This window comes from Mytilus galloprovincialis, chromosome 3 (genome assembly GCF_965363235.1).
Source record: "Mytilus galloprovincialis chromosome 3, xbMytGall1.hap1.1, whole genome shotgun sequence".
Classification (NCBI taxonomy): Eukaryota; Metazoa; Mollusca; class Bivalvia; order Mytilida; family Mytilidae; genus Mytilus; species Mytilus galloprovincialis.
The window spans coordinates 30876977-30902453 of NC_134840.1; the positions used below are offsets into that span (position 1 = coordinate 30876977).

General features: G+C 32.0%; 1 protein-coding gene across 2 annotated transcripts; it reads left to right on the top strand.

Annotated features, from left to right (window-relative positions):
* On the top strand, positions 1–25211 carry LOC143067690 (amine oxidase [flavin-containing]-like). Of its 2 annotated transcripts, none has more exons than XM_076241146.1 (15): positions 1–139; positions 7627–7721; positions 10003–10140; positions 12256–12360; positions 12736–12827; positions 14621–14762; positions 15690–15753; positions 17430–17518; positions 17874–18033; positions 18596–18692; positions 19033–19144; positions 21350–21447; positions 22205–22316; positions 23327–23389; positions 24162–25211. In XM_076241146.1, the coding sequence occupies exons 1-15, from the start codon at positions 94–96 to the stop codon at positions 24303–24305; spliced, it is 1557 nt and encodes a 518-aa protein (XP_076097261.1). In that variant the 5' UTR covers positions 1–93; the 3' UTR covers positions 24306–25211. The 2 variants fall into 2 exon arrangements, with proteins under 2 accessions (XP_076097261.1, XP_076097260.1); XM_076241145.1 differs by lacking the exon at positions 14621–14762 and adding an exon at positions 14940–15081.
* The last annotated feature ends 266 nt before the right edge of the window (positions 25212–25477 follow it).

Sequence of the window (25477 nt, forward strand, 5' to 3'; positions counted from 1 at the left end):
GATATATCTCCTGAACTGAACCTCATCATAGAATGATCGATTTCTGCTCTCTAATATTGTATCGTCTGCTTTATCTTTGTCCTTGTCCTCAAGATGGCTAACCAAGCAGACGTTATTGTGGTCGGAGCTGGATTAAGTGGTAAGTATATTTGTATTCAAGTTATTTTTAAAATATTTGTGTAAACATGCGATTTTCGTCTCTGATTGTTTTGTAGCAAGGCTAAATGCATTGCTCAATATAGTTAACGGTTGATTTACATAATTTCTGTCAGTAAAACAGGGATTACCTCACATTCTTTGTTTGTTTATTTTATTGGACATTGCATACATAATGTTTTGTTATTGGTCAATTGGGAAATAAAACTGATAACCCTTTTTAGCTCACCTGGCCCAAAGGGCCAAGTGAGCTTTTCTCATCACTTGGCGTCCGTCGTCCGTCGTCGTCGTCCGTCGTCGTCGTCGTCCGTCGTTAACTTTTACAAAAATCTTCTCCTCTGAAACTACTGGGCCAAATTTAACCAAACTTGGCCACAATCATCATTGGGGTATCTAGTTTAAAAAATTTGTCCGGTGACCCCGCTTACCAACCAAGATGGCCGCCATGGCTAAAAATAGAACATAGGGGTAAAATGCAGTTTTTGGCATATAACTCAAAAACCAAAGCATTTAGAGCAAATCTGACAGGGGGTAAAATTGTTTATCAGGTCAAAATCTATCTGCCCTGAAATTTTCAGATGAATTGGACAACCTGTTGTTGGGTTGCTGCCCCTGAATTGGTAATTTTAGAGAAATTTTGCTGTTTTTGGTTATTATCTTGAAGATTATTATAGATAGAGATAAACTGTAAACAGCAAAAACGTTCAGCAAAGTAAGATTTACAAATAAGTTAGCATGACCAAAATGGTCAGTTGACCCCTTTAGGAGTTATTGCTCTTTATAGTCAATTTTTAACCATTTTTCGTAAATCTTAGTTATCTTTTACAAAAATCTTCTCCTCTGAAACTACTGGGCCAAATTAATCCAAACTTGGCCACAATCATTTTTGGGGTATCTAGTTTAAAAAATGTGTCTGATGACCCGGCCATCCAACCAAGATGGCTGATATGGCTAAAAATAGAACATAGTGGTAAAATGTAGTTTTTGGCTTATAACTCAAAAACGAAAGCATTTAGAGCAAATCTGACGGGATGTAAAATTGTTTATCAGGTCAAGATCTATCTGCTCTGGAATTGTCAAATTGATCGGACAACCCGTTGTTAGGTTGCTGCCTCTGAATTGGTAATTTTTTTGTTATCTTGAATATTATTATAGATAGAGATAAACTGTAAACAGCAATAATGTACAGCAAAGTAAGACCTAAAAATAAGTCAACATAAACAAAATGGTCAATTGACCCCCTAAGGAGTTATTGTCCTTTATAGTAAATTTTTAACAATTTTCATAAAATTTGTTAATTTTTACTCACATTTTCCACTGAAATTACTGGGCCAAGTTCATTATAGATACAAATAATTGTAAGCAGCAAGAATGTTCCGTAAAGTAAGATGTACAAACACATCACCATCACCAAAACACAATTTTGTCATGAATCCATCTGTGTCCTTTGTTTCATATTCACATAGACCAAGGTGAGCCACACAGGCTCTTTAGAGCCTCTAGTTTAATACACGACGTAGATAATTTTTGATTGATTTTTTATTTTGAAATTGTTCAGCGAAAATGCTAGAACAATCGATACTTATAAAAATGAATAAGGACATGTGGACGGAAAGTTGAATGAGAAATTAAACTCTTAATTAAAACAAAATTTCGGCAAACTCCTAACAAAGATTGATAAATTTGGTCATTCGGAAAGGTACGCATAAAAAATCATAATCAGTGGCGGATTCGGCCATTTTAAAAAGGGGGGGGGGGTTCCCAACCCAGAACAAAAAAGGGGGTTCCAACTATATGTCCCAATACAAATGCATTGATCGGCCAAAAAAAGGGGGGTTCCAACCCCCGGAACCCCCCCCCCCCCTTTGGATCCGCCAATGCATAATAAAACGCATATTCGAAAGCCTTCATATCAAGTTGATGTAATATCTTATAGTGTTATTTTTATTTTATATGAAAGTGATTGTGCTCTAACCCTCTAACCAGCTATGATATGCAATATGCACACTTTTCAATGTAGACATTGAAAGATCTTTAGACAATTATTAGTACACAAAACACTAGACAGAAACTAAGTTACGTGGTAGATTAGTTTCCGATATTTGTTGTCGTTGGGCAACCCCTGTTAGAATCGGTCTCATCTGGAAACAAAGATGTGTGTGAAAAAAGGGGTTGGGGAGTTGGAGAGGAGCACAAGTATTTATCATTTAAGTGATACTAACTTACCGACTAAACATAGCAAGTATATTGTTTATAAAGCATATATAGTATCCTTATTATAATTTCATACTTATTTTTAGTCGAATTTGTGCGGTATTTTTTGTCTTGTTACATGTAGTCATGGGTCATTATCAAAAAAACATGCAAAACTATGTTATTGGGTCTTTTTAAGTCACAGACATGAAAATATATCAAAATAACACTTGTATATATTAGATATGAATGTTTTGTGATAAACAATATACAGTTTACAGTATGAAATGTTATAAAAATACCTTAATGTTTTCTTAAACCTTGGAGATAGCCAGAATTAACTGTTATTTTTTACTTTAAATCCTTTCAGACTTGAAATAGGACTATCATTATATCATTTGTTATTATGATTTATCACTTTTTATTGCATTTTGATACATACAAACATTTTTTAATGATTTAGGAGGTGTATGTTGGTTTTTTAATAAAAAAAAATCACCAAAATGAATTGTAACTTTTTTCTAAGTCAATCATTTACATATATTCAGTTTAAGTGTATGTTTTAGTATTTACAACGGTCATAATTAGGACAGCCAACTTTTTTACGACAATGTATTCTGAAATTTATGTTTGAATTGAATGCACAGCTATATGAATAATGTCAATAAGTCGTAATTTAAACCTAAACAACAAATGGGAACAGTTGTTTGATGTTTAACAATAATATTTAGTACCTAAATGTATGTTTTAAATTGGTATCACCATTGACACGATTCTATCAAAGGATGACCTAAAATTGTTAAAATGGAAGGAACACTTCATTTTCCCCATTGCATATTTCTGAATATCATTGCTACCATATTATAGAATAGAGCGCCACATTCAAATGTTTTAAACAATGACATCATTTTTCAAAATACTACCTCGTCGAAATTTGCACTTTTTTTGATAATGAACAATATATCAACGTCTGCTTCAAATGTTTATTTAAGAAATAACTTGTACATTTTACCAGGGATTAAATAGTTTGTGTCATTATTCCATGATGTACATATTATTAAAATCTAGGAAAGGTTATAACTTTAAAGATTAATCAAGTAATTTTAATCGGAATATACCATTTGAATAACAATCGGGTAAAGCAGTGCTCTCTGCTAATTATGAAGCACTTCATGAAAAAAAAAGGTTGTTTCTGAACACATTGATACTTTTTTATCCATCAAAATGTACCTGAGGATTTTACAAGTATCTTCCCGAGAATTTACTTAATAATTAGATTTTTCAGTGTAGATAACAAATTTTCGTTCAAATGTTGATAATTTGATAATGTCGGTTATATGCCAAACTGTCGGTATCACGACAGCATCAAAAGAATATCTAAAGCATATGGAAGCCATCGATCCTAGTCTTATGTAATTTGTTATCTTTAATTTCCATGGAAAAGGATAATGGAAAACGTACTAAGCTCGAAAGCAGTCGAGATATTAGATATCCCCCCTTCAAAAAAAGGGTCAAATGAGGGTCGGCCTTATTTAAAATGTGTATTTATTCATTTTAACAGTCTTTAAAAGCCCTACATGATTCAGCTGTTTATTAAGTTTTCTTTACATACACTACGAATTTAATAAGAAAGATCCATAATACCTCCAAGATTTGAGTTAAATATGAATAAAAAAGATGTGGTACAATTGCCAATAAGACAACTCTCCACTAGAGCCCAAATGACACATATATAAACAACTAAAGGTCACTGTACGGCCTTCAACAATGAGCAAAGCCCATACCGCATAGTCAGCGATATAAGGCCCTGAAATAACAATGTAAAAAAATTCAAATGAGAAAACTAACGGCCTAATTTATGTACAAAAATTAACGAAAAACAAATGTGTAACACATCAACAAACGACAACCACTGAATTAAAAGACTCCTGACTAGGGACAGGCACATGCATACAGAATGTAGCGGAGTTAAACATGTATGTGGGATCCCATCCCTCCCATTTAACTTAGGACAGTGGTGTAACATTACAACATAACAGAACTATAAAATTCAGTCGAAAAAAGCTTAACTCAACAGCTGGATACAAATAGAAATACTTCACAGAGTGGACGTGGCCGCGTACTTGTATATCCCAACAACAACAAAACACACCAAGTAGACACTAAGATCTGAGAGTACTCGCAGTTACTGACAGCTACTTCAAAGCCACTAACAACTATTGAAAAAAATCATGCATCTAAGATTTAAAGCATGGACTCATGGTCAATTAGATTACTATGATATAACCTTCCCGTCTATTTTCATTCATATGCTGTACTAATCAGCGTAAGGTTCTTATCTATATATTTTTTTTAAATATATTTAATTTGGTGCATTCAACATTTAACACAAGGTTTATGACCACAAAAGGAAGGTTGGAATTGATTTTGGGAGTTTTAATCCCAACATTTTAGGAATTAGGGGCCAAAAAGGGCCCAAATAAGCATTTTCTTGGTTTTCGCACAATAACTTAAGTTTAAGTAAATAAAAATCTATGAAATTTTGACACAAGGTTTATGACCACAAAAGGAAGGTTGGGATTGATTTTGGGAGTTTTGGTTTTAACAGTTTAGGAATTAGGGGCCAAAAAAGGGCCCAAATAAGCATTATTCTTGGTTTTCGCACCATTACTTTAGTTTAAGTAAATAGAAATCTATGAAATTTAAACACAAGGTTTATGACCACTAAAGGAAGGTTGGGTTTGATTTTGGGAGTTTTGGTCCAATTAGTTTAGAAATAAGGGGCCCAAAGGGTCCAAAATTAACTTAGTTTTACTACCAACTGATAAATTAAAACAATCTTTACCATTCAGTGATAACAAGCACCTTTTGTTACATTTTAATATTTTATGATGTATTTAAATGAGTAGTTATTGTTGCAAACTCCATTAGAAATTTGAATTGAGATCAGTTTTGGAAAAAGGGAAAGGGGGATGTGAAAAAAAAATGGGGGGTGGGGAGGGGGGCTGTTACATTTTTCTCATTTCAGATTTCATAAATAAAAAGAAAATTTCTTCAAACATTTTTTTGAGAGGATTAATATTCAACAGCATAGTGAATTGCTCAAAGGAAAAAAAAGTATTTTAAGTTCATTAGACCACATTCATTCTGTGTCAGAAACCTATGCTGTGTCAACTATTTAATCACAATCCAAATTTAGAGCTGAATCCAGCTTGAATGTTGTGTCCATACTTGCCCCAACCGTTCAGGGTTCAACCTCTGCGGTCGTATAAAGCTGCGTCCTGCGGAGCATCTGGTTTTCGTATGTAACGTACCTACCAAATCACAATTATCACCGGGTTTGTTCTTACTTTGACATCATAGCATGTTTCATGATATGCTCGTTATGCCCTTCGCTGCCATTTAAGATCACACCCTGTTTGTGGCGGGGTTTGTGTTGCTCAGATTTTGTTTTCTATGTATATAGACTGTTGCTTGTCTTTTGGTTCATTTTACGTTTTTTGCCATTGCATTGTCAGTTCGTCTTCTAATTAAGAATTTTATTATTCTTTTGGTATCTTCCTGCTTTCTTTTATGAAAGTCATACTCATTTAGAATGAAATTCAAAACAGTGTGGCTGTGGCCCTTGATTTACACATTAAATTCATCCATTGACTGGGACAATTTACGTGAACGTTTGTCTGAAACGACCACTGTTCACGACGTACCTACGATAGACATTTAAACTGTGGGGTCACCAAAGGTTTCTTAACGCCTTTAATTATAAAATAATTCGAAAATTAATCAGGAATAACCTTTATGTTTTGATTTATATAATTGATATAAATCAAAACATCGTGTTATTTCTGATTAATTTTTCGAATTACTTTATTAAGGTGTTGAGAACCTTTGGTGACCTCATAGTTTAAGTGTCTTTAAAAAGTACATAGTGAGCAGTAGTCGTTACATACAAACGTTCACCTAAATTGTCCCAGTCAATGGATGAATTTAATGTGTCAATCAATGGCCACAGCCACACTGTTTTGAATTTCATTCTATTAAACTCGATAAGACGAGTGCCACATGCCGTTCTATAGCACCTGAGATCAATCATGGTTTCTTGGTGGCTTTGTTTTTCTCATTCTTTAGTTTTCTATGTTTTGTATACTGTTTGTCTTTTGGTCATTTTTTTCGATTTTTGTGTTTGATCTGTTCTGTTAAGACTTTTCCGGCTTAAGTGATGTCAGCGTATTATGTTTTTGGCTTTCTAATTTTTGGTTTTCATAATAACTGTCTTACGCTTGAACCTCATTGTGTATCGTACGATTATTTTTGTATCAACAACTTGCGATTTCAATCAATATTCGTCAGGATTCTTTGTGGTATGAAGAGTTTAATATATATACATAAGGATTTGTTACTCGAACTTAACTATTGTATATTGAAGCTATTCGTTTACAAAAAAAGCAATTAGGTCATCTGTATAAGCCAATAAAGACCTTTCAATCAGAATATTGCCTGCTGACGAATATATCAGATACTATCACAATTACCAATATATTCTTTTATCGACAACATTTAACAAACTGTCAACCAACGAGTGTCTTTTAAGGTATTATTTGATGAGTTCATGATCGATATATAGTCTCCTGCAATACTATATGAATAAAAGAAAAACTGCGTTTACTTGTCTTCCATCTTAATGGTGACAAAAAATCAATGCATTATGTATACTTGAGTGCACGCAAGAAAGACAACAACACTGATTTATTACGTTGATGAGATAAGATACCACAACAAACATATAAGTTAATTCACTTTATTGTCCTTTTTGTGTGGGTATCGTTAATACATGAAACAATCTTGTTTACTATGAGAGCTGTGTTTATCGTAGATACAGAGAAGAAGGTATACTAAGTCCACCTCTTAGTCCCTTGTTTTGACAAAATTAGAATTATGAAAGAGAATATCAAAGGGATATGCGAACTCAGAAGTCGAAAATGAACTGACAACGCCATGTTTAAAAGGGAAATAGAAAGATAAACAAACTGACAATCAGACAAAGAACAGTAAACGAACCACAACATAGAAAACAGAAGACTGGGCAATACGGACCCCACAATTTCTTGTAACGACAATAAATGGATAAAATCAGAGGCTTCTGAAAATCTGGCTTATATTCGAAAACAAGAGAAGTATACATCCCTAAGAAAAAAGTCATTATTTGATCAAGTGAAAGAGTGAGAAACAGGCAACAGTTAAATAAAACTAATGGAATGAAATACTATCTATTAACAGGTTTGTCTGCTGCGAAGCTATTACACGAAAAGGGAATCGAAGTTCTTGTTCTCGAGGCACGAGATAGAGTTGGCGGTCGGACATTTACAGAACACGTAAGAAAGCAAAAATATTACACACATAAAAAAACGACACAGAAACTACACATTTACAAATCATATATTCGGGAATAACAAACACATTTCTATATTGCTATCATTATTTGATTTCGAGATAGTATACCTAATGCTTTCTCAGTCAAGCATTTCAATGGTAAGTTATTAATCTTTGCTCAGGGTAATAATCGTTACGAAGGTTAATTCAAAACTTCAACAGAATTTTACACGGTTAATCATTGTACCCTTAATTCAGTTCTGAAATTAAATTATGAGCACAAGTTTTTGATTTGTTTAAACGTAACTATGAAGTTCCAAGTTGTTTTAAATTTGGAGCAGGGTCTGCTTACTTGTCTGGTACACCCCAGATTACCCCTGGCTTTTGGTGGGGTTCGTGTTGCTCAGTTTTTATTTTTGTTTTTGTTGTGTTTTTGTGTTCTCTTGTTTGTCCTTTCGTCGTGTTTCGCTTTTTGTCATGGTATTGTCAGCTTGTTTTCGACCGCTGAAATGAGTTAAGCAATCATTTTGGTATCTTTCGTCTCTATTTTTATGGCCCTGCAACAAAGTTGTCGGTGCCATTATAGTTTTACCCTTGTCCGTAATTCCATAATTCCGTCATTCCGGAACAAGCCATTATACGGAGTTTTTTCTAAACGCCTTGAGATATTGGGCTGATTTTTGGTATGTGAGCTAACCACGATGAGTTACAGATCAAGTTTAAGTTTCGTTCCGCTCCGCTAGTTTTTGCTGAAATTACGGGCTTTGGACTTTGATAAATTGTTGAAAATCACAGTTATACGGATTTTTTCTAAACGCTTTCTGATATTGGGCTGATTTTCGGTATCCGAGTTACTCATGGTGAATTACAGATCAAGTTTAAGTTTCGTTCCCCTCGGCTAATTTTTGCTGTAATTTCGGGCTTTAGACTTTGATAAATTTTTGAAAATCACAGTTATACGGATCTTTTTTCTAAATGCTTTCAGATATTGGGCTGATTTTTGGTATGTGAGCTAACCATGATGAGTTAAAGATCAAGTTTAAGTTTCGTTCCGCTCTGCTAATTTTTGCCAAAATTAAGGGTTTACAACTTTGAAAATTGTTGAAAATCACAGTTATATGGACATTTTTCAATACGCCTCCAGATTTTGAGCTGATTTTTGATATGTAAGACTACAATCATATTTGTGTCCACATGTGTTATTGAAATTGCAGATTTTTCAACTTTTTGATACGGGGCCATTCGTCTCGCTTTGACACATCTAGTTTAATTTCATAACATGATGACACCTCATCGAAATAGAGGAGAAATAAAGAATGATGAGGCAAAGCTAGAATGTTCAGCACTATGCAAAACTAATATTTGTATAAAACATTATTTTGGACACATAGTTAATTCGATCTATGTCATTTGGTCTCTAGTGGATTGTCGTCTCTAGCGGATTGTTGTTATTATATCACATCTTTCTACTTTCATATATGGGACGTATATAATATTGGAAAATAATATATGCTGCTTCACTGTTGTTATTGGTTGAATACGGACTTTGAAGTTTTGTCATTCATTATACATCGGAATGACTAACTTAAGTTAAGATCGCAAAGGAGAAACAAGAGGAGAAGAACTATAGTATAAAGAATGACACACACACAGTCAGCAGTGATATTGTTGGCTTTTTTCAAAACTACCTCTACCTTTTTTTTATTGGGAAAATATGCGTTATTTTGGAAAAAAATTAGAATAAACCATGAATTTGACTGAAACTTTTACAGACCCCCTTTCAAGAGTCAAACCCTGCTTTGAAACAAGACCCCTTTTTGTCAGTAATGATACATAAATACACCCTCAAATCAGCACATATAGTCATTTTAGACATGAAAAATGTTTAAATGAGTGTTTTTCAGTTTGTATTCATGAACAATTACTACTGAGACTGCACTGTTTGGGAAAAAAAAGTTGTCTTTTTGGGAATAATTTTAAGGCTTTTTTTCAAATTTGGATTCTTCTCCAGGTGAAAAAGCCTTTATTCTCCACTATTTTAAGGCAAACAATATCACTGCAGTCACACAATATTCAACTGTCACAAATACATTATCCAGAAAACTAAGTTTAATATTACTAACGACGGTAGTTGATATTTCTCATTGGAATCAGAATGACAGGCATAAGTTCTTATGTATAGATTCGTAATATTAGAAACAAAAAGAGCAATTAATAACGCACTTATTGAAAAGTGGATACAATTGATTTTAATTGAATTATTTCTATTTAATCTAATTTAAGAATCCCAAAGTTAAATATGTCGACCTAGGTGGTGCATACGTGGGTCCAACTCAAAACCGTATCTTAAGATTAGCAGATGAATTTGGCATCGACACATACCTAACAAATGAAGTCGAAGATGTTATTTTCTATACAAAGGTAAGTGGCATCATTCTGATTCCCATGCAATATAGTAGAATATGCAAAGTGATGTGTTCGTTTACATTTTATTGTTTCATATGGTCATTGTTTGCCATCAACTTAACATGTGCGATGCAAGGAAAAGACAAACCTGCTTCAGATTTTATTCAGTTAATACACATGTACGATCATCAGTGAATGGATATACGATCATCAGTGAATGGAAAAGCAATTTCTTTCTCCTTTTCCCCATGACATCACTTTAAAAACCTTGAGACTCATTCAGCTTGGAACATGAACTAAACCAAAATATGTAATACAAGCAAGACGTGAATATTTTAAACGAACAAAGGAACATTTATACCGCTTCAAGATACCTTAGAAATTCAAAAGTCTGATTTAGAAAAACACACAAACACAGTATTTAATTTACAACTTTGCAACCACTCAAATCCAAAACAATCATGGCAATCATATTGAATATTCCAAAATTCCCGAAAATTTTGCGGACTTGCATGGATCAAAAACCTACAGACAGCGTATTCCCCGAATCTTAATGACAACACCATGAAGGAACATATCCCAAAGAACCGCCATTAATATAATTATTTTTAACAAAAGACAACATATTCATATCTCTCAATTACTCTAAATCGTTCTGAGTTCATGAAAACTTGTAAAACACTTAAGTTAATGAGAATGTCCTTTACTATTTGAACTGCTGTTAATGCCCTTTAGCTTAACTGTAGAAAATGATATAATAGATTTGTACGAAATATTATATACAAAATCTAAAATGATTTCCACTTATAAAATGATAGAACCATTGATGTTTTATTTAAGCCCAAAGGTATTGGGCTGGTGAGACCCTTTATGACGAAGCATACACAAACAGTGATATCGACCCAGTGTTTGTCATAACTCGTCAAAGATATCTGGCTTATTATTCAGTACGCCATATCATGTATGTATTCATGAATAAAGGCAACAGTAGTATACTGGAGTTCAAAAGTTATAAATCGATTGACAATAAACAAATCCGGGTTATAGACCAAACCCGAGGGAAATACATGAACTATGAAAGGAAAACAACAGGAACACCCAAGTACAACAAAAACAAACACCAACACACATAGAAACAAACTATTTGATAACAACGCCCACACTCGTCAAAACGTAAATAAAATAACTTAAAACAGAAAATAGTACTGGGAAAACGATGATATCATTTATATAGATATAAGAAGATGAGGTATGAGTGTCAATGGCACAACTCTCCGTCCAATTCACAATTTATAAAAGTAAACCATTTTAGAATTATTTGTCAAAGTACGGTCTTAAAAACGGAGCATTGGCTCACACTGAACAGCAAGCTATAAAGGGCCAAAAATAAATACTAGTGTTAAACCATTCAAACGGTCTAATCTATACAAAAGAAGAGAGAAATGAGAAACACTTATGAACCACATCAATAAAGGACAACCACCCTTATTTGAACCAATAGTGTAACATCCCAACACATATAAATATATAAGTACGTCTGAACCAGTGAAGCCACATAGTGGTCGAGTGGTCTAGCGCGTCGGATACAGTGCAGGCGATTTGGTGTCACAATATCTCAGTAGCATGAGTTCGAATCCCGGCAAGGGAAGAGCAAAAAATGTGAAAGCGAATTTACAGATCTAACATTGTTCGGCTGATGTTTATATATATTGGTGTTGCTTTGTGCATTATTTCTTGGATATGTAAATATATCTAAAGATATAAAGTACCAACCGAAATATAATCAAAGAATACTGGTATATACTGAAAGCAAGTTCAAAATAATAAACCTGTATATAGAAAACTACACACAAATATCGCATGGAAAAATGATTGAATTACATGCTCAATATAGTGATAGATAGTTGTTTTGTTGGCAAATATACCACTTCTCATAAATTTTTTAAACAATTTTCTCCAAGTACAGATCATTAAATTGAATTTCCCCTGAAAAATCTATCTCTAAACTGAAATTCCAAAACTCCTGTTCACTTACTACAATGCATTGTAACCTGATTAATCAATACAATTTCACATGTGGATAATTCTACTCTCATACAGACGGATACTTTAAATATTCTTTAATTTTAGGGAAAATCAAAACGATTCACTGGAACATTTCCACCAATGGGAAGTTTTCTGGCATACATGGATATGAACAATTTGTTTCGACTTATCGACAAAATGGGCGAAGAGGTTTGTCTTGTATTGCATAAAACCAAACGATGAGAGAAAAAAGAATAATTTATTGGCATTTTTTTCATGACTATAAGAAGAAAACATATTAACTGGAATTACTTTTAAATAACGTTTTACTAATCAAAGCCGACAGTGTGTCAAAATATATTTCATTTCCCTTTACTTTATAATTATATAGTGAACATTTTATGTGCAGCGATTTTTTTTAAAAAAAAGACCAAAGGTTAATTAGAGAATAATGTCAGTAATCAAGAAATTTATTGCTAACCGAACACAGAAATACATGTATCGAGAAAAAAAATATTTTGTTTTTCTAAAGATGCACATTGCTATTCATTTGGTCCAAAATGCGTTTGTCTTAATTATTATTAGATACCTATGGAGGCGCCTTGGGATGCACCGAAAGCAAAGGAGTGGGATTCAATGACAGTCAAAGAATTTTTAGATAATAATGTGTGGACAGCGTAAGCATTGATAACTCTCATTAATTGTCTTATTCCAATTTTCTTATAGGAACTTAATAATCCAGCATTTATTTTAAGGCAAATATAATAAATATCTGTCACCAAAAACCTTTACCAGAGACGCCTAATAATTTGTACAAGAAACAACAAAATATATGACCTACAAAAAACCCTCAATAGAGACGACTAAATTAAAAAAAAAAACCGCAAACGAAGACAGCTTAATATCGGACAAAAAAAAACGGCTTACAGAAACAACTCTAACCGAGATAACAAAAAATTAAAAGCGACCATTGAATACCTGACAAAAAAAATGTATATAGATCACTTCATATTTGACACAAAAAGTTTCATAAGAGACGACAAAAAAAAAAACCAAGAGTCGACTTGATTTATGACACAACAATGTTATGTACTAGTATGTAAATGTATATCAAACTGAAAGGAAATTTACACACTTACAGTTAAAATAATAAAGCATGCAAACCCAGAGTTTAAATGCCTTGCTTGCCAACTTTGTTTGGTTGTTGGCTCAGGCATTGTAATTAAGATTGACACCTAAAATAAATGGAAAGGCGGATTAGCAGTTTGTTTACTATATACAAAAGAGTTGATTGGACAATGGATATTATATTGAAAACAATTTTGATATTCATTGACCAAACAAACCTTTGTGTATAGTAAATAGATTGTTATTTTGAATTTATGTGTCAATCTTTATTACAATGCCTGAGCAAACAACCAAACAAAGTTTTCAAGCAAGGCATTTAAACTCTTGGTTTGCTGCTTTATTATTATAACTGTAACGCTTGACATATTTTACTGATTAGTTACGTGCAAAATCTTCAGACAAAAATATATCTAAACCTTATAACTATTAAAATATCCGAGATTTTAGTGATGCACACTGAATGCAAGGATCAATGATAGGCTATAATAACCAAACGCTGATAATTAAATACTGTGAAAGTACTTTAATTCGTGGGTATCAATTTTTGTGGTTTGAGCAATATTTACATGTTCGTGGGTTTTTAAATTCGTGGATATTAGTTTTCTAAAAAAAAGAAAAAGAAAAATTAAAGCCTCTTTAGAAACAAAGTTACAAACAGTCTAGATTGAAGGAAATTGCAAAATAAACATAGACTCGTGTAAATCGTAGTGATAACACTTAATAACCCGTGATAAAGTGATCAACAGATTAAAGACCATCAAAGGTGTTAATTAGGCCATAAACATATCCCCTAGAGAATGCAGTAACATAAACAAATGCTATAAACGTATCTTGTGTTGTCAAATTATTCTTATCAAAATCAAGCCAGCATGAAATATTATTTCCCATGTGTACGAGAACTATGAGGATATAAAATGAACACTTTATCATACTAGCATGTCAAAACCGGAAAGCTGACTTTCATCGAACAAAAATATTTTTTATGAGAATTAAAAGATCAAAAGTTGTACAGTTTAGGTTATTAAAGATTAAATGGGTATAATTCTGCATGCGGTTGTAGTTTTGTGAATGCTTTTGAAGTAGTCTTATGTTTGGCGTTATTCAATTTTTCTCGAGATCATATCAGTAGTCATTCCTACCGATGGGGATCTTTCCATGTCTTGATTTGGACAATGTTTTTTTTTATTTCGTTGGACACTTAAATTCGTGGATAAAGTCATCCACGAAAACCACGAAAATTGGTACCCCACGAATAAAAGTACTTTCACAGTACCTAATATAATTTGTTAGAGGTATATTTATTTGTAAGAAGAAAATGTACCATACCATTTCTGTTTCATAGTGCAGCTAAAGCTTTTGCAACATGCTTCGTACAAGTGAATGTGACCTCCGAACCTTATGAGGTATCTTTATTATGGTTGCTTTGGTATGTTAAATGTGCAGGAGGTTCCATGCGAATCTATTCAACAACTAATGGAGGGCAGGTGATTAAACAATGTCTTTGATGTAGTAAAGTTGTCTGTAGGAATTGCACTTTATTATCTGCACGTTCAATATCTTTTTGTAAATTTTGTAGTTTTCTTTTCTTTTCTTTTGTTTGTTTGTTTGTTTGTTTGTTTCTTTTTGATTGTCATACCTTTTTGTATTTACAAATTGTTAAGTATTGTACGAAGATTTGGAACAGCATTTACCCAAGTGAATATGACTTCAGAACCAGAAGAGAGTTCTTTGTTGTGGTTTTTGTGGTATATTCGTCAGTGTGGTGGCTGTAGCAGAATAAATTCAACAGAAAATGGGGGACAGGTCAGGTTTGGTATTCGAAATCATTTAACTAATAACATATCTACAGCATTTTTTGAGTGCAAGATAAAAAGAAATTAACAAAATTTAATTTAGCTGACTAACATTATATTTGCTTTTATCTCTGAAATATTTATATAATGAAAAAGATGTAGCACTTTGTTTGTAAAACACTTCCCTGTGACACTTCTGTCTTTTTCGTTTAATTTAACTTTTTATGACAAATTGGTCTAGAGGAAATAGGGTAACGGATACCATTTTTGAAAATTAAACTAAGCCTACGTAGAATAAGCCCAAAATACATTTACAGTTATCTGCATTCTGTTGAAAGATAAACCGTGTAAACAAGATTTTATTTCAGTGGTGACTTTAGGATTAAAATCTAATACTTATAAAAGTCCGCGAAAGGTTGTTCCAATCCTTGGCAAATAAATAAGTTAATAACGTGCTTCCTGATTAAATGAATTATTCATCTGATATGAAAAATGGTATTTCCTTGAAAGTACCATCACCGCTATAACATGAGAGACGAAATACGATGAAAAGATTTTTGAAACAACAAATTAGTGGCATTATTTTATTTATATTAAATCTTTTTTTTTTTATTCCAGGAGAGAAAATTTGTAGGCGGTTCTCAACAGATAAGCAAGCGGATTGTAGAAAAATTAGGAAAAGGTTTGTTTAAAAGTTGAATATGGCCTTGCTCCCCCACCCCTCCTTTTTCATATGTTTCAAGTGCTATATGTTATTGCGATTTTAAGAAGTATATACTATTGTACAAGAATGATAGAAGGCTTTATATCCGAAGTAAAATGTAATATTCCACTGTTTTTTTAATTGATTGAATGATAGAATATTCTCGCACTTTTATCTCCAACAAGATGTTAGAATTTTTCTTCTATTGTAACGGTTAATGTTTTTTTTTTAAGACACTACTGAATGATAGTATTGCAGTTAAAAGTGAACTAAAAGATAATACGAAATGCACAACCACTTGAAAAATACGAAAAATACTTATTTGTCTCAATATTACGATGAAATTAATCTAATTTAACAATTAGAATATTACCTACTTGCCGTGTTTTGTATACTAGTTTTTGTCTTTTTATCGTTTTTCATTCTTTGACATGACATTGTTGGTTAGTTTTTGACTCATGAGTTCGATTGCCCCTTTGTTAACTTTGCCTCTCGTTTTAAGAGCTTGATTAAACTTATTTATTTATGAGATGCAAGAAAAATATTATTTAATTATTTTAAAAATTGATTTCAGTTTCATAAACAAACGGATGAATTTATAGTTACTTCAGATTTGTAGGCCTGCTATTATAAAGATGTATAAATCGAACTCTCTTCTCGTGGTTGTATAATAACATTCTATAGTACTTGGTAAGAGCTGTTCAGGGAAAACAAGAAAAGAGAAATATTATTATTTTTAAACGAAAACAAGATGTGGGTCAAAGGAGTAGGTCCAGTAAGACCCCTTTTTGGCCCCAAAATATAGCAGTTATATATGTTATATATGTTAACTTTTAGTTATTTATTGGAAAGAAGAATGCTTCTGCTACATAAATATGGGCTTTTTTTTAATAATACAATGCACATATATCAGGTACTAGCATCATTAAGTCATGCTAAAGTACTGAAATCTTCACTAATTTAGCATTTGTGAAAGTGGCCGCATTTGTGTTCATTCTTAATATTGAAATGTAAGTTGTATTTGATGATAATATATAACATATATAAAGGTTGAGGATTAACACGGATGCGGCCACTTTAATTTTTGACAAACACCATCTGAAAAGTCACATTTTTTTGGACATATTTGATAGATTGTTCATATTTAAGCTTGAATCGGAGCGTTTTTAATGACTCAATCTGTTAAAATCTTTCACATAAACTATTTGAATCAACTGAAATAGACACTTAAGTGTTTAAAAAGTGTCCAAAATCTTTCGTCAGATGAACCTGAAATTTGAGGCCAAAATTGGCGCTTACCGGACCTACTCTTTTGATAGGGAAATACTCGGTCAGGTTTTTTCAACATTCATATTTGATAAGATTTTCCTATACCCTCGTTTTTTTGTGTATAGTTCGTGTTGCTCAGGTTGCAGTTGCGAAGTTGTGATTTGTATACTGTCTTTTGGTCTTGTTTTGTCCACAGCGTTTTTTTAGATCGGTGAATTTAATTATTTCTTTGACTTATTTTGAGTCTCTATACCTAAACAAAAATGAACATGTTTAATTGCTGTAAAAATAAACTAGGTTTGTGAATGAACAGTTTTCCCATTTTTTTAAATGTCACATGTATCACTAAATCAAATATAAGTTACTATTTTTTTTCATTTATATAGAAAAAGTTATCCTCAGCTGTCCTGTTTGTCATATAAAACAGAATGGTAGCGATGTCACAATTAAAGATCTCCATGGAAACACTTATATGGTCAGTTATCTTTAGAATAGACGTCACTTTGTAGTTCTATGTTTTTATTTAAAAAAAGCTGTGGTTTTATTATTTCACCTTTTGCGAGATGTTTAAACCTAATTGAAATGCATAACTTCACTAACAAAATTTATGTTTATTATTGCTAAGATGGAAGAGATAATATTATAAATATATAACAATATTATATAAACGTAATTACTTAGTATTGAGTTATTTTATAAATGGGTTTCATTGTTCTTATTTTTTATTTCATTTCATGTTTATTTTAAAGTTAAACTTTGTTTATGCTGTAGACGAAAATCGTTTGGAGGTACACTATTTTTATGAGGTTGTTATTTACGAATTTTTGCAGGCAAAATATGTAATAATGTCAGTTCCAGTACCACTACAAAACAGAATAGTATATGAACCTCCATTACCGGCAAACCGAAATCAGTTGATTCAGCGAATGCCCATGGGATCTGTAATAAAAACCTTTATGTATTATGACTCACCATTCTGGAGAAAAGACGGTACGACGTTTAAGTTCGAAATATGATATTTATATATTTTTGAAATATTGTACTACTTCATTATCATCGTTATAACACTAACAACATTTTATGTTTTTAACTTCAACCAATCTTATTTATTTTTATTTATTAAGATATTATTTACATAAAAACGGAACTAAAATTGACATTTTTAATACAAGCATCATTACATGGCCTTTAATGCTATGTGGTATGGGGTTTGTTCATTGTTGAATGCTGTAAAGTGACCATTAGTTGCTAACCAACTCTCGCATTGTTAATCCTACCACATTCTCCAATTTTCATATTAACGGTAAAATTGCCACTAGTATATTTATGCAAAGTATATAACTGACGGCTGATTTCCTTTTGAAATATCCATAGATTTGTAGAGTATTAGATAACTGCTTTTTTACACTGATCTGTAGAGTATTAGATAACTACTTTTTTCTACTTTACATGCATTAGTTGCAACGGACACCTACATAGAAACGGTAACCAAACAACACAAAACAATATCTCCTTCATAATCTAAAATTTCTTTTATTTTCAAAATTAAAAGGGTTTTGTGGATCCTCTGCTATTGATGATGAAGATGCTATTATAGGATTTACCATGGATAACGTCAATCCTGATGGCTCATGTCCAGCACTGATGGGGTAAGACTAATCTAAATAACATTGCTCAGCGAAAATAATATGTTACATTAACGGTGGTATTGCTATTTTAGACACGTCAGATTAATGTCTTGATCCTTAAATCTCATAGAGCAACAGAACAAGTCATTTAGAATAAAAAAATATATTGTAATTCTCTTCGTATGACAACAATTGGTCTTTTATTGGTCAATTCAATATGCAAATACATTTTTTTCTCCTTAATTTCTTGTAGACATAACGTTGCTGTAGAAATCAATGTCTAACATACACTTACTGATTGCTATTAGAAAGTGCAAGATTATCAACGCTATCACCTTTTCTTTGATTAAAATTATTTCAGATTTATATTGGCAGACAAAGCAAGAACATTATCAGTCTTATCGCGAGATGAAAGGAAACAAAGAATTGGTGAACTTTATGCAAAAGTATTCAAATCAGATAAAGCCAAACATGTAAGTTTATTTTTATTTACGTTTTTATATGTTGTAAACAGTGTAGTACAACATTTGATTAGTAATTTTCAATATATTTCAGTCAACACTGTTTGTTCCTGCTTAAGTGCAGATATGAGGTCTAACATAGAAGGTGCATACGACTATAACTTTTGTATCAACTTTATCCTGTAAATTAAAAGATGTGAATATTACAATTCACAAAAAGATACCAGACATTATATTTTGTATGTCAGAGTCACGTCTTGTTAATAAAGGACCAATCAGTGACGATTGAATAACAAAACTTAGAAGACCAAATAAAGCATTAATTTCAAGAATAGTGAGGACTATAAATGACAAAACGTTTTGCAAAATACAGCTTAGGTACATTTCATTGTTAATAACTTATAATAACTTTTACGAAAATTTGGAATAATAGGTAGATTTACGATTCTTAATTTACGATAAAAATATGCAACAATGTGTTTTGTTTTCAAGAGCAGTTTTTATACCATTATTGTATGGTTATAAAGTTGACATAATGGAGAAGATACAAAAGTTATAATTAAAGAAGTCGAGAAAAAACAAAAACACCACACACAAAATGCAAATAGAAAAGTTATCGTTCAATCTCTCGAACTTGGATTATACACTGATTGTTACTGTGGTTTATACTGTATTCTGAATGTTGTATCAACTTTGTCATTTAATTCTTATGCTTACCAATTCGATGAATTCGGGTTTTGTCCTCTTTTATGTTTTTTGGTGTACATAAACAAGTGATATTTGAAAATTATGTAATGCATTGATTCCGATTCCGATCACTTCCAAAATGAATGTACCAAGCAATTACATGAAAAATAACAATAACTTCATGTCGTACTTTGGAAAATATTTACCACTTTACTAGAATATCATCCACAACAAGGAGTATAATCTACAAACAAGGTGTTAAAATATAACATATTGCAAATGTAATCATTCAACAAATGATAAATGTATCGACAATATAATATCATTATTAAAGTCAATTAATAATATTCAAAACTAGAATGAATGTTATTCTCAGAGTTCATCTATGTTTACAAAGTAATGCAATAATTTAAGTCAGTTTTAGTTTGAGATAAATCGTGGAAGAATCAGTATCACGTAGCATAGATACTTCTAGATGAGTACGCACCTTTTTTAAATTTCGTAATTTGTAAACTATTAAAAAAAGAACAATGCGCGACATTGTTTGACTATTTTTTTTCATCAATTAGTTTAATACTGTTATGGCGACATACATATAATTTTAATTGGTATTAACAGTCCTTTGTCTGGAATCTTTGAAGAACTTATTCTAAATTAGGAAATCTTCTTTCTTTGGTCATCGATCACCATTTTAACAGCACAACTCGTTATTTATATTTTTGTGTCTTATTTTATTCATATTACGTTGTTACTGTAGCCGGCATTTGTGCATTTCTCAAATCCAAAAGTACGATAACGTCGACATTGAAGTCATCAATTGTTGTCTAGAAGTCAATGAGTTTGTGTGAGAATCTAAGGTTGCAATGATAATTTCTATACTTTGTTCGGTAAAGAATGGTGTTGGTTGGTTTGATAAAAATATAATTCCAGAGATATTTTTGAAAAGGTAAATGCATCGATTTCCTATGGTATTCCTGTGTTTGTTATTTTCTTAAGATTATTTATGTAATCACCTTTCATCTAGTACATGATGCATCTATGGAGTTAATCCATTTTACTCTGTTGTGCACTTTACAGCATTGTTTTATGTCCCATTAATGGGCATTATGTTTTCTGGTCTGTGCGTTCGTTTGATCGTTCGTCTATCCGTTCGTTCTTCCGTTCGTCCTTCTGTCCCACTTCAGGTTTAAGTTTTTGGTCGAGGTAGTTTTTGATGAAGTTGAAGTCAAATCAACTTGTAACTTAGTACAAATGTTCCATATGATATGATCATTCTGATTTAAATGCCAAATTAGAGTGTTTTTCGCAATTTTCACGGTCCATTGAACATTCAAAAAGATCGTGTGAATGGGGCATCTATGTACCTGGGACACATTCTTGTTTCTTTCTAATTGCAAATATCAATGAAACATTCCGAGCTTCAGAATGCAGATCCTATAGCTATCATACTGTGTACAAAATTCAAAAACGAGAACATATCTGTGAAGAAAAGGGCCTTCATGTTCACACATTAATTTTGTTCTCTTAAAGCCTATACATTATGAAGAATTAAATTGGCCTGCAGAGCAATGGTCTGGTGGATGCTACACAACAATGATGCCACCTGGATTTCTTACCAAATTTGGCAGGTATGATAAAAAAGTTCAACATCTTATTAATATTTGATAAATAGGGAAGTGTAATTGTTAGCGAATTTCAATGATCATGAAAAGCAATTAGTTTAAACATATATATTAGTCATCATTACAAATATATCAATCTACAAAAACACACAATAATAATAGGATTTAGAAGCAAGCTGTACATAGCTTATATTAATCCGTTTAATTGAAACACCAACTCCAAATAACGATTACATAAATATAGAATGCAATGTTACAATGATATGGAACAAGAATAATTAAGAAACTACATAACAAAGAGAGAAGGAAGAAAAATAATTTTGATAATAATACAAATTATGAAAGTTCAACAAAAGAAAAAGAAAAAAAATGTTAAAACAAAAAAATATTGTATATTTCGTATGACAGGGTGAATAAAATAAGCTGCACGTTACATGTTGTATGACAAGGATGATAACATATGATGTATGTTATATGGCATATGACAAGAATGTTAAATTTAGTTGTTTTACCAAGTCCAATATTATCGTTAGCTTTGTCAATCAGAAATATGTTATATTTCAAGAAGCCATGGGTGCAACTTGTGCGGGCGTAAATTGATCTGACTGCAAATTTGTATATAGATCTGCAGTATTGTTAGTATTCTCTTTTCTTTTTAAAACCCATTACCTAGATCTCGTATACTCTGTTATAACTAAACTGTCTCGCAAACTCCTTGCCTTTGATAAAATGAAAGCAAAGATGTCATTGTCCTGTGTTTCAGTGAACTTAGAACACCGGTTGGTAAAATGTATTTTGCTGGAACAGAAACCGCTACCGAATGGTCTGGTTATATGGAAGGTGCTGTACAAGCTGGAGAACGAAGTGCCAGAGAGGTAATAACAGACTGCTCTCAAAACTAGGGGTGATCTCAGGTGCTCCAGAAGGGTAAGCAGATCTTGCTCCACATGTGGCACCCGTCGTGTTGCTTATGTGAAAACAAATCCGGTAAATAGTCTAATTCGGTAGGTCACATTCATGAAAGGGAAGGGGATTGTAGTTACGACGTAAGGAACATATCCAATATCATTTGTGAAACGGTTATTCCATAACGGTCAACCAACTCGTGATGGCGTCCGTAAAATTTACGAAGGGATGATTTCAACTTCACCATTTGGAACTCTTGGTTTAAAAGCTTTCTTGTGAGCAGCAACCCTCTATCAAGAAAATCATGATAGGAAATCCAAGCACGGGAATATCGTACCGTATGCAGGTGCTGCTGGAATGTTGCTACTTAGAAATGGATATTTCACAATTGGAAAGCTGAAATCATCTCCTTTGTCGTAAAGTTTTGTTTTCAACAGACCCTCATTGTCAATTTCTAGATGTAAGTCAAGATATGAGGCCGACTTAACTGTATCTGTAGTATTCTTGACTAAAAATACTAAGTAAACAGCTTCTGTGTTGGTTTAACATATACTTTATTGCATTCTATATGCATGTATAGAATACATTAAACAGATTAACTTGCAAGACTTAGCGACAAACTAGTTTGAAATACTCACATGTATCTGTTCTGTAACTGTTAAAACACTTAAATAGATGAGATAATGATGCAAATGAAACTATGCTTTTCTTATCAGTTGTTTTTAATTGATTTTCTTTGATATAGTTTGAAATTGAATTCATCGACAAAGTATAAAGTTTTTTTAGTCCTGTTTTTTTTTTATTAATTTGTCAAAACCACGAAATCAAACTGTCTTCAATAACAACAACTGATACTCGAAAAGGGTACTCACGAATATAAATGAAACTACAGTATTTGATATGAATACGAAATATATAAGAAGAATTTTTCAGAAAGAGTACACATTTATTTTGTTATCATTATGATTTTTTCTTTAAGGTTTTGACTGAAATGGGAAAATTATCTGCATCAGAAATTTGGCAGACAGAACCTGAAAATAAGGTAAATGGCCATTTGATAAATGAAACAAAACATAAGTAATAATACATTTTTATTGTCCAAATTAGACATAGTTTATTATGTGGAATATTTCTTACTATAATAACATATATTATTATATATAAGATTTGATATTAGTTAACACAAAAACAAAAAGTAAGCAACTGAACGACATAAGAAATCTCAAATCGGTTCGAGTCTAAAATTAAATAATTCCATTAAGAATTTCAATTATTTAAAACCAAAAATCAACTTCCCTAAAGAAAAAATATTAAGACATTACCAAAGATAACCACTGATTGATTGCTGTCTTGGGACTAGCACTTTCGCATGTGGCTAGATCAAACTAGTTTAGTAAGCGCACAAACAATTTTAAATCACAATCATTGGTATACTAAAAGCATCTTTATAGTTAAGCTTCAAGCTTCTTAAGCTTCAACAAAACATATTTAATGATCAGCAGGAGAATAGTTTGATATCTAAGTCAAAGTTGATGGAGTTGTTTGCTTCTTCACTAGAGACTGACTTTGACAAAAACAAAGCATTAATCATGTAAATGTTTAAAGGACTACATTTTATTAAAAAAACATACCAATCATCGGTTTTCGTTTAGTCATAACTTTTTGTCACTGCTAAAAAGAACATCAGGTAACTTCAGTCCGATCATTATATATGTTCATGAATTCACTACATGTTCAACAGCTATAAATTAAATTGTTAGGAAGACTCATATGCATGTCAAAGTCATTTAAGCAATTATTCTTTGATTTTTCAGCGAGTAAAATCAAGTCCGTTTCCATCGTCCTTCATGAATAGACACCTTCCATCAGTGCCAGGATTTTTTGGAATGTTAGGGAGTGTTGGAATTGTATCTGCAGGAGTATTAGCTACTGTATTGTATCAGAGACATCTCCGTTGAAATTTTTGCTGGCATTCAACTTCAAATGTACTGCAATTTTCACCTCAAATATGCTTTAGGAAATGATATTACAACTTGAAGGGGCACTGCTTTTGTCTGTCTGACATAAATAAAATCATTTTATCTTCAAAAAAAAAGTATATTACTTAATAAAAGAATATTTGCTCTATTATTTATTAAAAAAATTGTTTTTGATTGTAACTTAAATAACATTTATGGTTTTGAATGTTGAATCTAATGAGGGGAATGTTTTCAATTGCTGATCGGTTCTATCTACAGTTTGTCTTTTAATTCATAGAACTCTAGGAGATGCGCGCATATCATAATGACTAAAAAGTAAAGAATCTACGTTTATAGATTAGAAATAAAGGACATGTGGGGTATGCATCAATAATTGATCATAACGACACAGATCACCAAACGACACGTAAGATTTATTGGACAGGAAGTACAACTTGAATTCATTAACGGCCCCATTTTAATATTTATAGGAAACATTTACGGAACATTCTGCGTATTGTTTTATAATACGTTTATGGATAAAACGTACCCATATATGTATATGCATAAGAGTATGCAGCTTTTTTCATGCTTATGCTTTATTCGGAAATTAAGTACATATTTACATTTTTGCACATATAACACATAAAGTAAAAAAAAAATTAAAGTATAGTATATATGGGTAACTTCACAAATTAAACCGCATATATCGTTAATTTCCCTCAGAAAACATGCTGCGTTCTTCGTTCAAGGTTAACATGAAATTCACAATTTCCGAATTATAACAGTATATTCAGTATTAATTATGACAAATAATTATATTAATGAAAGGTTGTATATATCATATTGTACTCTGTAAATCAAATTATTTTGCACCAACATTGTGAAATAAAATATGTGTTTACACGTCTTTCTTAATAACTTATAATTGCAACATAACTGATGGAGAAATGAACCAACATTTAAAGAAGCAAAGCATAAGGCTCTTGAAACCGTGTTTTTAAAGACATGTTAAAAAATTAATATAAAAACTTTGCACACACTGATCAAAGATTTTGCAACAAACACGAAGTCTACCAAAAAACTCGTGTTACAATTTCGCTTTCAAATGGTAAGAAAGTTTGTCATATTTGATTGCAAGTATATCTAATGGAATATTCTTATTTGTAAGT